Source organism: Osmia lignaria, chromosome 2 (assembly GCF_051020975.1).
Source record: "Osmia lignaria lignaria isolate PbOS001 chromosome 2, iyOsmLign1, whole genome shotgun sequence".
Lineage (NCBI taxonomy): Eukaryota > Metazoa > Arthropoda > Insecta > Hymenoptera > Megachilidae > Osmia > Osmia lignaria.
The window spans coordinates 12,785,553-12,802,095 of NC_135033.1; the positions used below are offsets into that span (position 1 = coordinate 12,785,553).

Genomic DNA, 16,543 nt, shown 5'->3' on the forward strand with positions numbered 1-16,543 from the left:
ATTTATAAGTTTGAATGTACAGTTCGTAAATAAAATATGTTACAAGCACAAATAATTTAAGTTGATATTGAAATTTTGAAAAACTAATAAAAGCATATAAATATAAGATAGTAACTTAATTATAGAATCAAGCGTTTTCTAAATATAGCCTCCGGATGTAATAATAAACTATAGAAGCAACATAATGTAATTTGGTAACCGTGCAAGAATGGCGGATACATACATTATTAAGAGATCACAGATTATAATCATAACCTTTGAATTCATTTCAAAGGCATGAGCAAAACAGTTATGCCGAGTTAATTGTGCAATCATCGTACACTAAGCTGGGAGTAAATCAAAGTCATCCGAAACGTGTACCATTGGAACATGAATATCTTCTATTTGAGGTGTTGCTTTGAATTCGCATAATCCAACTTCTTTCAATTTCCACTCCCAATCCATTCTCTGCACAGCATGCAATGATTCTGCTTCGTTGTGATGTCTGAGTAACATTGCTTCCTAGAATAATAATTTTAATTACATTACTTTATAAATTAAAGTTTAATGGTAATTAAATTGATCATTGTGTTACGTCTTTTTAAACCGATACGTATAAAGAAAACTTATCAGTCGGTTTTAACGTAACATAAGTTAATTTAACCTGAATAATTGAAGACAGTGCATAGAATCACCGATGTCTACACAATAATTCAGGTACAAATATTAATACGATTATTTAAAACCTTAATTTACCTTAATCTTTTCCCATTTGTCATCCACATCCTGTAGCCAGCTCAGGAACAGTCTGCCATTGTATCTGCTCCTCGCGTTTCTATCTTTTTCTTCTTGTTCTGGAGTAATAACATTATAAACTTCTTCGTCCTTTAATATTGTACAAACAGAAAATGGAAGAGATTGATTAGCAAGAGCCCTAGCTGCTCTACCATGTACTCTAAGAATCTCCTGTTCGACTGATAAAACTAATTTTTCTTTTTCAACTACATGCTGCATTCTAAGACGATATCTTTCTTTTTCTTGTTCAATATACAAGTCCTTCATAGGGCCTTGTAATCCAACGGGGGGATTAACGTTTGGCTCTTTATTAGCATTTCCAGCCAATACGTATGTACACCGATTCATTAAATAATCCTTGAAGCCCTGAGGTGGTTTTGGTTGCACCGGGAAAAGGCCTTTTCTTCTTCGTTCAATCTAAACAAGTAAAAAATATTTCTCATCCCATAAGAATTGTAAAGATTATAGAAAAGTTATAATTAATAAAAATACAAACTTGCTTCCTGATGTTTAAAAATAATTGATAACAATTAGTAATGGGTTGATCGTGCGGATGAACTTCTGGACCCGCGTTAGTGGCTTCAGATGTTTCATTGGACGCAGCTGTGGCAGCTTGTTGTGCTTCTTTATTAGGTTTCATTTTCCTTTTCCTAGGATGAAGTTCAACAGGTGGAGCCGGGGTGCTTACATTTGATGTCGTCGATGAGGTAGTTGTAGAAGTGCTTTCCGAATTTTCTGTTCCGTTATCTTTCTGACATTTCCCCCCAGTATTTTCAGTATTTTTCTCTGACTTTTCTGTCGCTGTATTCGCCTTCGAGGCGGTGTTACTATTCGAAGCTTCTGTCGACGTATTTTTATTCGATTCAGAACCTGTTGTTTCAGGCGTCGGCGAATGATGTCGTTGTTGCGGAGAGGAATTATTAGAACGATCAGTAGTAGTTACCGGCAGTGGCGAAGAATTCGAATAATTTCCATTACCCGAGGAGGCAGAGGTTTCTTTTAAAGTCGTTGATCCATTACCACCGTTACCGGATCTATGCGAACTCCGTAGCACTCTCTGATGATGCGTCGATCTTTCTTCCCCGTGTAAAGCACCGGTAAAATCTTTTTTATCCTCGCTTTTCGTATTACTCCCACTTTCTGTGGGGCTCGTTGTACCGCTAGCGGACTGACTTTGATCTTTATCCGTAGAATCATTACTATTGGAACTCGCGACTACGTAAGGTAATTGATGACTTCTATTAGACGTGTTTTTCCCATTTCTGTTACCCTGTTCTTGTTCAGAAGTGGTACTTTGCGGAATAACTATTTTTAAAGGCGGTACTTTAGGAGCTGAATTGGAGTCGGAACCTTTCGATCGATCATCCTCGCCGTCGGATTCAGCTGGGGCCGGTGTAGTTGTTTTGGTATTAGTCGTTGTACCAGAAGAGTTTGAAGGCTTCGGACTGCTTGCTATCGAAGAGTTACTCGGACTTTTTCTATCTGTACTAATCGAAGCGGTATTTTGATTACTTTTACCAGAAGTTGTGCCAGACCCTTGCTTAGCTGATTTCGTACACTTTAAGGAAAAACAGAAATGTTATATAAATTAAATTATTTAATTCTATTACATAAGCTGGAACAGATAATATTTACCTTATCCGTTGTGTTGGCAGCATTTCTACCCGTGCTTTGTCTTCCAGTGGTTGTGCCTTTTACATTTTCTTTCACAGGTTCCGAATCCTTTCGTTTTTTCCGCCGATTTTCTTCGTCTTGCTCTTCCGTATTATCGCTTTCAAAAGCACGTTTGGACGAAGGCGAGGCTGAAACCGTAGGGGCATCGTCGCTGGTTATCGACGTGGTCGTTGTTTCACCGGAAGATGATGTCGCGCTACCAATGGTAGACGCGTTGTTACCACCGCTTTGACCCCCTTGATTGCTAACAGATTTGCTGCCGTCTTTATCTTTTTCGGAATTTGGATTCGGCGAAGAGCTTGCACCTCTCACTGGTGTTGGCTCTTTCGAACTTTTGAATTCGTACACGTCGCCACTGTCACCAGTTGACGATGATGTGTTCCCAGAGGTAGCAGAACCCGAGGCGGCATTTACGGTCCCCGACGAGACGTTTGACGTCTTTGATGAATTTTCCATTTGACCTTGATTCTGCAAATATTGCTTTTCTTTTTACAAAATTCGAAAATCTATAATATCGGAAATTTCTTAAAACTTTAACTTCTATGTCAAATTATATTATTTTCATTTTTTAAATTTTACATCGTTCTTCTAAAAATGATACATTTAATCATAGATTAATATCTATGATTACATTTTGTAAGTTTAGGTCACCGTTGACCCAGGCTACGCTGTTTAAGGGTTAAACAAATCAACGTGATTTTCATTTCATTTTTAATGCATCTTTATTTCATCTTTATCTTTAATTAATTTACGTTTAATTAATTGTAATCGAACACATATTTGTACCTATGATAAAATTAAAAACCGCGCGCTCTCTCAACTATCCCATACATGCAGTAGTTGTACCTGTGCGTTCATGCCGCCCTGACGGGAATTAGCAGCGCTCCCTCCTTTCTTCTCATCCCTCGCTCCGCGCACCTGGTTGAGTCGAAGCGTCACCCTCGGCGAGCTTCCAGACTGCCCGGTTCCCGATCTATCAACTGTGAAGAACAAAATGCCGGCGGTTAATCGGTAAGAACGACAAAGGAATGCTGCCGGAGAGAACGGATATCCCTCACGAAAGTAAGTGTATTCCTCTTCGCGCACCGAGGTAATATGTACTCGGAGGAAGGCCGAAGAAATCGAGAAGAGAAGGTGGCTGGGTAGGAGGAGGTGGGAGATGGAAGGGGGCATATATTCGAGGAGAAAAAGACGGTGAGATAGATTCAGAAGGGAATAAACCGCTGGTTGGCGATCATCAGGAGATGGCCGTTAATCACGGGACGGACCCGAGAGAGAGAGAGAGAGAACGAGTTCCTCGAGGAAAGTGGGGATCCCGATCTGCGATCGATTCATTAATGGCTTTTCGCGTCGCTGCAGTGCGTCGCGGCCGGTACGAAAAAGTGGTGGAGCTTACCGGCCGATGCGATGGAATCGGGTCTTGATCTCTCCGAACCACTTACTTACTTTCAGCTTGCAGCTGTCAGGAGATAAATTTTATTTCTTCTCTAAACACCGTTCTGATGTTTTCATAGTAGATATACACACTGGTATCAGTGAAAACCTTCGAGATTATTTTTCGAAACAATTCCAATAAAATTCAATGCTTTCAGATTAAGTAACAGCCACATATAACAGTAAAATTACCATCTACGTGACAGGCATGCATTCATTCGTTACCAGTGTAAAACTCTACCCCTTCTTGACCCTGTGCCGTCCCACGAGACTTCTTGTGAGCGGAGAATGTCTTAATTAGGGTATGGTTAGCCCGCGAATTTACAAAGAAAACAGGAAGAAAATGGATTCAACAACGGTGAGCAATAATACCATGGCTTATCGGCGGTTTCACGGAACGCTTGTTTCGGGAGATTCGAGGATATCCCCTCGTGCAATGTTGAAACCGAGGCTGACGCAAGCTCTGCTCGATCAATATGTAATTGAATCTACGAGTTAACGCAACCGTCACCATAATTACAGAATTCGGATCGATAAATGCCGAAATACATTGATTCTCTGCGAAAATAGTATGTATTTTTATTTATTAATAGTATGTATGTATTGGTCATTGATCGTACCACCCCCTCCCAGCTTCCCTTTCTCTATCACCATTGGAAGAGGGAATTGTGCCAATTGCAAATGCAATAATTTGCAAATAGTATATCCCAAAATACATTAAGTCCGCTAGTCAATGAAGTCGTGACTGTTCGCTGCCTTAACGACGTTAACGATTCACGGAAATCAATTATTTCTCTGTACACGGAGTCAATGTTTTCTAACGAGTTCGTAATCCAAATATACTGGTTTGAAAGTGGATTTTTCATTTTATTAGAAACATATGTAGAACGAATAAATAAAAATCTTATAATAAAATTATTTTTTGTTTACGATTATTAGTAAAAGTAAATAAGTTTGTTTCATAATTTTGATTTAAAGTTCAGTAGAATATTCAGTGCCGGTAATTGGAAGTGAAGAACACTCTTTTCTAATCTTTCGTGGATACGGCATGTTTGTCAGCGGTACCGCCATTGGCGAAGCGAGCACACGTAGCGTAATATCGCGCAGAAAGAGAGTACATATTTGTAGAACATTCTTACCACGAAATGACGATATGCAAATATCACGGTATATTCGCGTACGTGCTTCTCAGAATGGAACGTATATTATTTCGTAGTGTATTCTGCCTTCCCACTTCCTGCTGCACGCGAGATCTGTCTTCCAGTATTCCAGTTATCGATGCGTTAAAAAGCTACGGGCTCACTATTAATTAACGTGCAGATACACACTAAATTACTTACAATTAGAAAAAGTCAACAGCGCAAGATCGATTCGAAAGATCAATCAACTCGGTATAAATATTGGCTAAATCAAACATTGCCGGTCGATAAGATATCCGAAATACGTAATTTTATAAAATACACACACGTTGTCTTATTTCAGTCGATATAAGCGTTCAGTAATAGATTATTTCTACTTTTTTCGTTCCTGACCTTGCAAAGCGATCGAGAACGAGTTTTTAACCGACGTCAAAGATACTGCACACGCTTTTTGGCCGATAACGTAGCACGTTTTATCGCGTACTGCTTTGCCAGCGAAGTTCATTAACTTGCTGCAGTAAGCCGTACAGCTGAAGACAAACTGATGCAAAACAATTGTTTTAAAACTAAATTTTCTTCCATATAAATCAAAATTTATATAAGTATATACATATAATACGTAATTATAAAATTCAATGAATAATGTTGATACTGTAATTATTTTGAAAAAAAAAGAAAAAAAAAAAAAAAAAACAAAGGATTGAGATTAACTTTCCAAGTATTTTATATTGGGCGATTAATTACCGAGGTATTTCGATTTAAATCTACATACATAGTTATCGGTTAGCGCAATGTCGAAATATGTCACAAAGAGAATCAAGGTCAGCCTAAATACTGCTTTGTAAAGCGTCGCGCCGTTTCCTCCTACGGTCTGCTGGTTTATACGAAGATTAGCATATCACTTAAGCTGAAGTTTAAAAGATTTCAGTTACATTGAAAGCGAGCACGGAACACGCTATATCGTGTTTCAGACATGTTCCACGAAACGCACGAGACAAAGTATGTAACCGGTTCTGATCTCACTACATGTACATTTAATTGCCGCAGTTAAATATTCCCAAGCCTTCGATTTAACTTCGTTAACGACCAATAAATTCTAGCGACAGTATTAGCACTGTCAACGCGTTAGCGTTAACACATTCCGTGTCGTCGATAACGAAACCTGAATATTAATTACGAGGGTAAATCATTTAGACGTCTGTCCTCTACTTGCAACTTTGAACAGTGCATCGAGTAATTTCTAACGCGTTGATATAAAAACAAAGAGATGTAAATATTTCGTGGAAGTTGGTTAGAAATTGGTGTGTTGTTGCAGCAACGGCAACATAGACCCCTTTCGGTGGAGGTACGATCACCCTAGTGGTGTCGATGGACGCAGTCCGCGAGCGCAAACGTGTCCAATGTACTTGCCAGTCAGCATGTTTCCTCTCGCTTGTTCCACAACTTCTCCCTCTTTTTCTCCCCTTCCTCTCTCGCACTCCTTTCTCTCTCACCTTTGAGAAGTCTGCCTTTGTCCCTCTCTTCTTCGACAACGAAGACCAGAGGAGATGTGTTCCAAGGTTCGGCACTCCCGTTTCAACGAGCTGCTTCTTTTAGTAGCGAGGTTAATCGAAGTAAACGAGACAATAGGAGAACACGGCGCAGGCAAGTAAGAAAAGTCGAAACACGCGCCGAGCCACGTGGTCGTCAGTACTTTCTGGTAACGGTACTTTTGGCTCATCCAATAGCGACAAGAGGGGACGACCCGAGCAAACAGAAACGTAGCCACGAATGCATACCTGGCTCACGCGACAAAGGCACTGACAATACGTACCGTAACGTTAAAGGTTTCGATATAGCACTAGGAGAGGACTAGAAGGACAATGACGATTACCGCGACGACGACAAGAGAGGTTCAGTAGCCGCGGCAGCAGCGTGTGTATACTACTGCCGCTTGCACAGCTCCCACACAACGCGCGAAAGCGAAGCACTGAAAACTAAGAGAGAAAGAGAGAGGAATCGGATCGCGACTGTGTCGCCGCGTCTCCGTCTCGACCAACTTCTCTACCAGGCGCAGCACTGCATCGCGCGCACGATACCAACGCGTCACTACTCGGGAATGTCACGTCTAATTAAGTGCTGTTTCTGCATCGCTCGCTATTATTACCGATCAGTGATGATTGTACACTTGCGCGTATCTACATAATATGTGAACGATGTGCTGTGTGTACGCGCTTATACGAATAAACTAAAAACGTATTGAATATTCATAAGGAATTTATATTCCTGTGTAAGGAAAAGGTTTTCTTGATTAATTACGAGAATTTATGGGGAGGGATTGCGCAACGTAATAAAAATCTGTTCCGTGATACTATGACATCTAATCATATTGAAAGAAATATAAATAGCAATCTCTTTCCCCTACAATGGTCGCATGCCTTTCCGAATAAAAATACAGAATGCTGTACTTGCTATGTAATATGCAAATACTTTTCTTGTATATGTATACTTTCATGCTACTTATTTTACTTGAAAATTAACTTTCAACTTAAAATAAACTTTAACTTTCTAACGTTAATTTTTTAAAATAAAAATTCAATTAAAAAGATGAATCAAACCGCATCAAAGCAACGCAATTATACAATTATACAACATTGAAGATTTATGAGAAGCATCTTGGAACAAACGAAAATTGATTGTTATTTAAATTTTATATTTCGTATTATGTTATAAATGAAGCTGTCATTTTAAAAAAACGGTATATTTTTATTACGTGTTGATGTTTTTTGTCACATTGGACGAATGGGCTGATTAGTGCTATGTCGGTAAATATGAACTTTGTTACGTCGGTAAAGAAACATAGTATAAATAATTATTAATTATCAAACTAATTTTGACACATTGAAAAATTAGAAACCTTACTTAATTTTAAAAACATTTTTGAGAACCGTTATTTTACGTTATTGTACAGCACAGAAATTAAGCATCACATACAATTATTTAATGTCGGAGTAATTTTCACGGAAATACAAAACAAATTCTTTCAAGTTTCATAACTTCATATTTTTTTAATTAATTTTAACAAAATGAGTTGTCTACAAAACTGAAAACAAGATGTGATTACAATCATTCTATGTTGTACCCAAATTCGTATAAAAATTGAAATTTTCATTTGGCAATGTTTGTTTAAAATAACAATACGCCTATTTCGTATGTGACACGCAATAAGTGAACTCACCTTTATTTTGCGGTGGTGTCCTCCGCATTTCACAGGGGGCTCCACTGTCTTCAGCAACGTGCGGTGCAGCGGCTGGCGCACTTCCGGTCGTACGTTGCTGTTGTTGAAACTGAGAATGATGTTGGTAAGGCTGTTGTTGTTGCTCCTGCTCCTGTTCGTTTGACGGCGCTGCTGCGCTCGTTTCACCCGGAGAGCATGGGCTATTAGGGGCGACTGTTGTACTCTCATCAGGTGAACTTGCACCTGTAATATCTGTGATCACAAATGAAACGGAAATAAACGATCATGGATGTGCTCTTGCAATTATCATGCTAAATTGTTAATGCCTAATATCAATTTCAATAAAAGTGTGATACAGAAGTGATATAATAAACCAATTGTTCAAGGTAAATGTTTAGTAGAATATACAAGCAATTTCTAGTGCTATACTTCTTCGTTATACTTCACAGTAACTTGTTCAATATTTTATATTTTAAATAAACAAACTAACATTTATAGGTTATATTATTTCAATGCTTTGATCCCACTAAAGTCTATATATGTTATTTATATACACAATATGAACACTTAAAACACGGAAACTGTACTAATTATCAACCTTCAAAAAAAATTGCACACTTCTAACGTATTTCTATCTGTGATATTTGATTAGTATTTTCACAGTTTTGTTTATTTTTCGTAGATTCTTATAATAAGAACACGCACGTAGTTTAGCAGTAATTAATTGGCAAAAGGCGACACCTTTACGAACAGAGGAAGGTCCAACGAGGATTTATGATACTTCAAAATATGATGGATGAGCTATCATCGTTCTTGATATGCATCTTCTAAAGCTCAATATACCGGCAGTTTGAAGTGTTTCGTTTCAATTCATTCTCACAAATGCTTTTGACGGTATTGACATTTGATCACTTTTTTTTTGTTTTTTTGTTTTTTTCTAATAAACGGATTTCTTCTTGATTTTCTTTTTTATTCTTGTGGGACCAATTGTCACACTGATCTTGATGATTCAAAGGCGGTCAGGGCGACATCTGTCGGTCCGCCGGGGGAAAGTCCGTACGCGTACGTACTCGACGTGCACGCGAACACGGCCCCTCGCGAACTAGAGGCCATGTTGCGTCCCTATGTCGATGATTGGCCCCGCCTTTCCCCGCGACTCCCCACCAACGGGGAGCCACAGCGCTCTTTTTCGCCAATCCGAATCAAGCTGATCCCGCCAACGCCAATGTCGCTCGTACCGCTGTACAAGACGGTCCGTGAAATCTATGGTTGTGTGCATTCTACACACTGCAAAAAAGGCGCACAGTTGTGTATATTCGATGCTGATGGGTATACCTAACCATACATGTCCTATAGCTGCATCCTGTAACTGCACATGTGTCAGTGGCAGCATTTCCTCACGTGCTGCTGCTCCTGCGCTCAGCACACCAGTCACATTATCGCTTACTTTTCGAGCGTGTCCGCGCGCCCTACGCCAAATAGAGCTGTAGAAGAGTACAAGCCTTCGCTTATGTAGCAAAGAAACAAGCGAAAACTTTGTACTTTTTCGTAAAACGAAAATACCATTTTTTGCCTCGTTTCTAGACTAGACAGGAATAAGACGATGCAATCAAAATAATTCCTTCGAATACAAAACTTTTCCAAATAAAAGAAATTAATATTTTAGACACATACATAATACGTATAGCGAGGTATAATGAACGACTTGTCGATCCATGATTGAACGGACTAGAGTCAGTGTGTAATAAATCAAGATGGCCGCACGCATTTCCCCAAAAACGAGGAAGGTCAGTGAAAAACAATTTTTTCAGATGCAGCAGATGAAATCAACGATCTCCGTTGATGTCATATACAAAAATGAATGAAGAACAGAGTAAATAGATGATATGTGGGGAATAAGGACAAAAACGTACAACAAAGAAAGTGCAGAAAGCTTGAAATAGTAAAAACGCATTTCGGTGGGATGCAAAACTAACTGCAATGAGAAGAAGACTGGTGCTCGGTTGATGCGTGGCTTACTGGTGAATGCGAAAGAGACGAGATACACATGAAAAGCAACGTTTACTTTAAAGGAGATAGACTAGCACGATTGTGCGATCACCTTGCTTTTTTCGTTCTCTGTTCCCCCCCACCCCCTTGACTACCAATTTCATCGAGTGTTTGTCTCCAGACAAATACCACGAAGATGATCGATAGAAAAGCCTGAATTTCTGAACAGTAGCATTTTCCCAATATCAATTCCCCCTTCCTGCTCGCACCTTCTGCTCTCATCGTTAAAACCGTATTGAAATATTTGTCTTTTCCTTAAAAACACTGCCAATGATTATTTTTATACAACGACATGGTTAACCAATATTAAACGTTCCATTAAGTTGATGACTTCAAGTATGCTGTCATAAATTATGGCCGAAGATGTTACGTGCTACATACTATTCGTCTTATTAAAATTTAATGGACAGATTTTTATTCACGACCTTATGTAAATATTTTCTTTCGCATTAATTATTTTAAATGATTTATTATACCATGCAAGACTACCTGAATAATGTTTGTATGTACACGATTCATATACAAGAGGGTCGAATAGGAATATCCTGCGAGAAGTTGCGACATTTGTCGGTTTTATTCTCGATCGATATCTCTGTCGTTAGAATAAGGCTGGGCCATTTATGGTCAAAGATGGAACACGTCATCTTCCAGGATTCCAACATTCTATTTTCGTGTGTCTCCTGCATACATACATTTTTTCAGTAAAACGAATTTCACTTTATACAAAACGGCGATATATGTACATAGAAAGAGAAATGATCAGAAACTAACTTTTGTATCATTTCGATAAGAAATTTTTTTAAGAGCGCAAAAATTGCTAATCAATCTCAGAATAAGGCTAGATTGTAGTTATAAGTTTTCTCGATTTACCTACAGGACAGTAATATTAACGATAAGAAGAAAATGTTGTTCAAGGTTTGCACTTGAAATTTATAGTCGATGCTTGTTCTTGCGATGAACTTGAGCTCGACTTGATAGTTTTGATCATTACCTACGGTTCGTTCGTAATATGTAGTCAGCTGGTAGAAAACGTGCAAGCATTCTAATATAACGGATTCGGATAATTTTAATATGTACCGAAGGATGAAGTTGAATGAGTACTTAATGAACATCCTAACGGAGGTGATAATTTTTTAAACTATCTGAAAGATGGAAGTAATAAAGATTTGATGGAATACGGAAATTTTTATGAACCGTTTACTTTCAAAGAAGACAATTATTTTTTGAAGGATTCTGAAATTATTTTTAAATCAGTTCAGACTATCAGAGCCCAAAGAAATAAATTTGTTTTAATTAGTAGTTAGATTGGATTCTGCGATAAGTTATCTTGAGGATGTTAGAAGCAACATTCAAATTATTTAAATTTATTTCTCTTTACTACTAAACTAAATTGTGTGATAAACAAAGCCCGTCGTTCTTTGAGTGGTCTATCGGCTTTAAAGACACGGGCGGCGCCCGATACCGCCTCCGCTCCTCACGGTGATTCGATGAAAACTACACTCGCTTTAATTACGTTACACTAAAAATTCGACTTGGAAAGTTAGATCAATTACCTGTCGATATATTAATATCTGATCAACGCGGACTTTCCTATTAGACAAGGGAAGAAATATAATCAAGAAATATGAAAATATCAAAAACTAATTTGAATATTTATGTAAAGAATTTTTGTGTGTACACACCAAAACGAGATTAACATTTCTAGGGCCCGGGGCTATCAAGCTTTTAACAACCCTAGGTTGATAAACTTGCTTCGAAAATTGAAATTTATTCTAAATAAAATCGAATAATATTTAATCGCAAAGAAAAAGAGTAAATTTTTTGGCACATTAAATCGAAAGCTTAGAAGGGGATCCCTCTTAAACTTCCCCTTGATCTGACACTGCTATACACGTGTAAATAAGTACCTACATTGAAATATTAAAATCAGTATACGTTTAATATGAATAATTAACTACGTAGAACCAAACGAATAAATTATACGTAGCTTTATAAACCATTTACAGTTACATATTCCTATAACATAAAATTCAATGTTTCAAGAACAATAATTAATTGCCAGACACACACGTTCGTTAACACTTTCTTATTTCATTCAAAGAGTTCTACTTCTGTATATGTACATAATTTGTTGCTTCGTAAGTGTAGGTTTCGAGGTAGATGAATAGCTGCGATACCATGTAGAATGTCGGACTTGCGTTACATACAAGCGTCCAACGCCCATAGGCATTAAAGATCACTTCCTGAAGAATGTCTGGCACGACAGTACCGAATCTTCGGCTTTAAAAGCGAGTTAGAAATTCTGTCGTCGGTAGCAATTTCTATCTCTTCTTTAACACGTTCCCATTTTCAGTACACTTTGAATTTCTTGCTCATGCCGCCGCGTTATACTTTTTTATGCTATTAAAGAGTTGGAACAGCGAACTCCGGGTCAACCGAGATCCAAACTTACAAAACGTATAATATGTATAAGAATATTAACCCTTTGCTGACGATCGGACTCATATGACGCAAGACACAGCTATAAGTGTAGAGAGTAAAGATTTATAATATACGCTTTGAAGGATGGAATTATTACTTCAAGAGACAGTATAAAATTTAGAAAATGAAAATAATATAAAATACAAAATTACGTTATAATCTCTCCGTGGTCCGCCGCCAATCGAGGGTTAACGAAGAAATCAGGTTACTAGAAATTTAAAATTTATTAAAATACCTTTAGTAAAGGTATATAATGTATTTGAAAAAGGCTCGGTCCTTCAGACCCGAGGCTTGAACGGCACCGAGTTTGAGTGAAAAATTATATGGAACAGTGCGGCCCTGTCTCGAGTATTGATCTGTAGGAGAGTTGTCTGCCACCCCTCCCGAGCCCAACTCTACAAGTTTCATCTCTCCGCAACCCCTGAACAACAAGGATGTCGCGCACCTGTGACTAGGCTGTTGGTGAATACCCTATTAGGCATCTTACGCCGAGACATTTGTCTCCGATTCACGTTCGTCCCGCACCAACTACATAGTTTCCGGAGCTTTACTTCGACTTGATCTTTCCATTTAAATTCGACCTTAGTGTCCGATGCGAATGCGCGCGGAATAATTTAAATTTTAGCGGAGATTCAACCCCCGCTTACGCAATCACGCAAGATATGGTAAAAGGGAAAGTGACGACGGGACAGCGATATCAGTTCTATATCAAAAGAGAAGTGCAACTCTTTTAAAAAGACTAGATTTTTCCATTTTCTTTTCACGAGTCTTATCTATTATCTTTACAAAATATTTCATTATATTTTTCATCCATAATTTCAAGTATTTAATTAAGTAAGTCAAAAAATTCCTAATAATATGAGTAATGAATTTCTATATGTAAACACCCTTTAGAAATTTTTTTCAGACAATTCGAAAAAATACTACAAGTAGAAACTTTTTTATCCATTCCATCTGTTTCTTCGACCTTAAAGGGTAATGGGACGAAACGGGCCAGAGAAAGGGTAGCCGAGCTACGGAGGTGGATTGTATGTATGTATGTATGTATGTATGTATATGAATGAACCCGGACCCGCTGACTTCCTGCGTTTAGGAAGGTCGTGCACCGTCGCTTTCATTTATCGACGAAAGCCTTCGCTACGCACACACAAGAACAACGGGGGTGACCGACCCCGGGAATGTTGTCTTTTGGTTAAAAGAAAAGTTACTTTCGTCACTATATAATTATATCAACTAATCCATTCGAGACTAAGAAATATTGTAAAGTGCTCTTCAGAAGAATCAGAATTTTTTAATTATTAGAACAAATGGACTACTCATTTCTACCTCAACATCAATTTTAATATTCTATTTCTTTTGAATATTAATTTCTCTAGAAAACAAACTTGCATAATACGCTATGAAATGTAACAATATAAGACGCACATGGTGCGTCATTCGATAAATTAAATGTGGAGCGTCGGACGCATAGGGTGAGCCATTATAAATGAAATAATAATCAATAATTTACTAAAAATATTACTTTAGATAAAACCATTTCTATGCTTATCTATGATTATAGAATTATTTAAGGACTTGAATATTTTAGTGTTACCAGCTCCGACAAATTCGATTTGAACTGATTTCATTATTTTATAACTTATTGAATATTTCAAATATTTTAGAATATTTTATTTAAATAGTATTTTAAGATATTCAAAAAATAACTAAAAACGGTTGAATCTTGTAGGTCGAGATTCATTCAGAATTTAAATGAAAATTTGAAACATTCAAAAATGAGAAAAGATCAATTAAAATCATTAATTAAGGACAGAACTTTTCATATCAAATAGTACGTTTTAAACATAGAATTCTTAACATAAAATAAGAATTATCCACGTCTTATTATATTTATAGGGTAAATAAGTGGGATTAAAAATACAAAGGAATGTGGTTTACTTACCATTTGCTTCTTTAGCGTTGAGATCGTATCCATTCACGAGCATCTGTCGCACTCGAAAATCTTCTTTACGGTTGATAGATGCTTGGACTGCCGATTCCCCATTTTTGCTAGTCCAGCGGCCTTTTGACCCTCGCTGTTGTAATGTCGACGACCTTGGGGTAGTGCTTGATGTAGTTGTGTTTTCTGTTCGATTTCCACCTGAAAACAAACAAATTACGTTAACAAACTGATCATTTACTGATTCACACGATCCCAATTACAATTTCATATAATCAACAAACTGCTGACTTCCAATACTACATATGAAAACACTTTAGGAATATGATAATCAGTGATAACAATAATAATAGCAATAACAGTAAGAAAAATTTCTTTACATTTGTTTTTATTTGAAACATTTTACTGATAGTTTTCCACTATACTTATACTATAAAAATTTCGAAGACATTTTCTCTGTTTCTCGTAGATACTGAATTACCGAGATAACTGATGCTACACAACTAATTGTAAGTACACGTGCGAATACAGAACGACATGACCGATAAGCTACAAGCCACCGATACATTGTGTCATTAACGCCTCCTGGTGCAAACTGTAGTTGCAACAAGTTACCAGCAATCGGTGTCGCTAGCAGGCCAATTTTCCCATGGCGGGGATTCAAGCATGTGTTAATTATTTATATTAACATAACCCCTTCCTTTGCCATGTTTGCAGACGGTATTTAACGCGACACCGCGGGAACGTTGACTGTCACAAAGTAAACGCCGTTGGTAGACCTGACTTGAAAATACAGGCGGGCAAAACTTCTTCGCGCGAAATAACTAGCTACGGTTCACGGTCCAGTTTGTCTCGTAAAATGATTACATACTGCTGAAAGCTACGTGACTATTGAAAGGCATAGATGCCACGTAATTTACGCGAGTGTTATTTGTTTGTGTATCGGTAAGAAAATAAATATGAAGTTTGAAATTAAACAAGGGGGTCAGTCTTTTTTTAATACATTCTTGCATTAACTTGTATTAATATTGAAATATAGTGAGATTTTATTGACAGCTATTTAATTCTGTGTAAGTATAAAATACGTAACTCCTTTGAATACATTAAAATCACCAATGATGAGTAAAGGTAACCACGAACCTAGTACTGTTTGACCACCAATTATGTGCCCTCGTATCAAAGTCTATAAACTTTGCACTTTCTTATTTTTGATAAAGTGTCCGTCTTTCTTACCTGACACTATTTCTTGAGAGGTCATTTGAAGAAGAAGTGCGAGCTGTTGTCGCTCGGACATCCGCGCTGGGTAACCGCGGAAACGACTGTTACCGCCTGCGGGCATTCCGTCGTCATAACTCATGTAACTCGGGCCCAAAAACGCACGAGGATCGCGGTGTAGAAGTTGAAGAAGAAAATGCCACGCGTGGATAGACGCTTGTCTTTATTTTCAGGCCCCCCGTAATTTGCCACGAGCGAAGATAACCTAAAATCGTACGGTCGGTTCACGCCATTTTGACCTACCGAGCGCGCACAGATATGTGAATCGACAGTCACGCGACACGTACGCAACCACACGCGCCAAAACCGATTGCATCTGATAAACACTAAGGATTGTTTCTTCCGATTTATGCACTCTTGTTTCCCGGGCCAATGATTTGATTTCACGACGCGGCATGTGTGTGCGTGCTCTTTCGAAAACGAGATTCGCGACACACGACTCAGGACACAGTGCGCAATATGACGCAACGTTTGTTTTGTGTTTACAGTTGGTATCTCTGTCGGTAGTGTTCGTCGCGCCAATATTCAAATCAATATAATTAAAACGGTCGTTGAAAATAT

At 38.0% G+C, this 16,543-nt stretch overlaps 1 protein-coding gene across 7 annotated transcripts; it reads right to left on the reverse strand.

Annotated features, from left to right (window-relative positions):
• Positions 1-321: 321 nt before the first annotated feature.
• Positions 322-16,543, reverse strand: LOC117608690 (uncharacterized). 7 transcript variants are annotated; one of them, XM_034334174.2, is made up of 8 exons: positions 15,941-16,543; positions 14,711-14,908; positions 8,239-8,490; positions 3,295-3,428; positions 2,410-2,916; positions 1,271-2,332; positions 736-1,191; positions 322-501 (listed from the first exon to the last, which is right to left on the reverse strand). In XM_034334174.2, the coding sequence occupies exons 1-8, from the start codon at positions 16,062-16,064 to the stop codon at positions 322-324; spliced, it is 2,913 nt and encodes a 970-aa protein (XP_034190065.2). In that variant the 5' UTR covers positions 16,065-16,543. The 7 variants fall into 7 exon arrangements, with proteins under 7 accessions (XP_034190065.2, XP_034190068.2, XP_034190069.2 ...); XM_034334177.2 differs by lacking the exon at positions 15,941-16,543 and adding an exon at positions 15,323-15,461; XM_034334178.2 differs by lacking the exon at positions 15,941-16,543 and adding an exon at positions 15,189-15,301.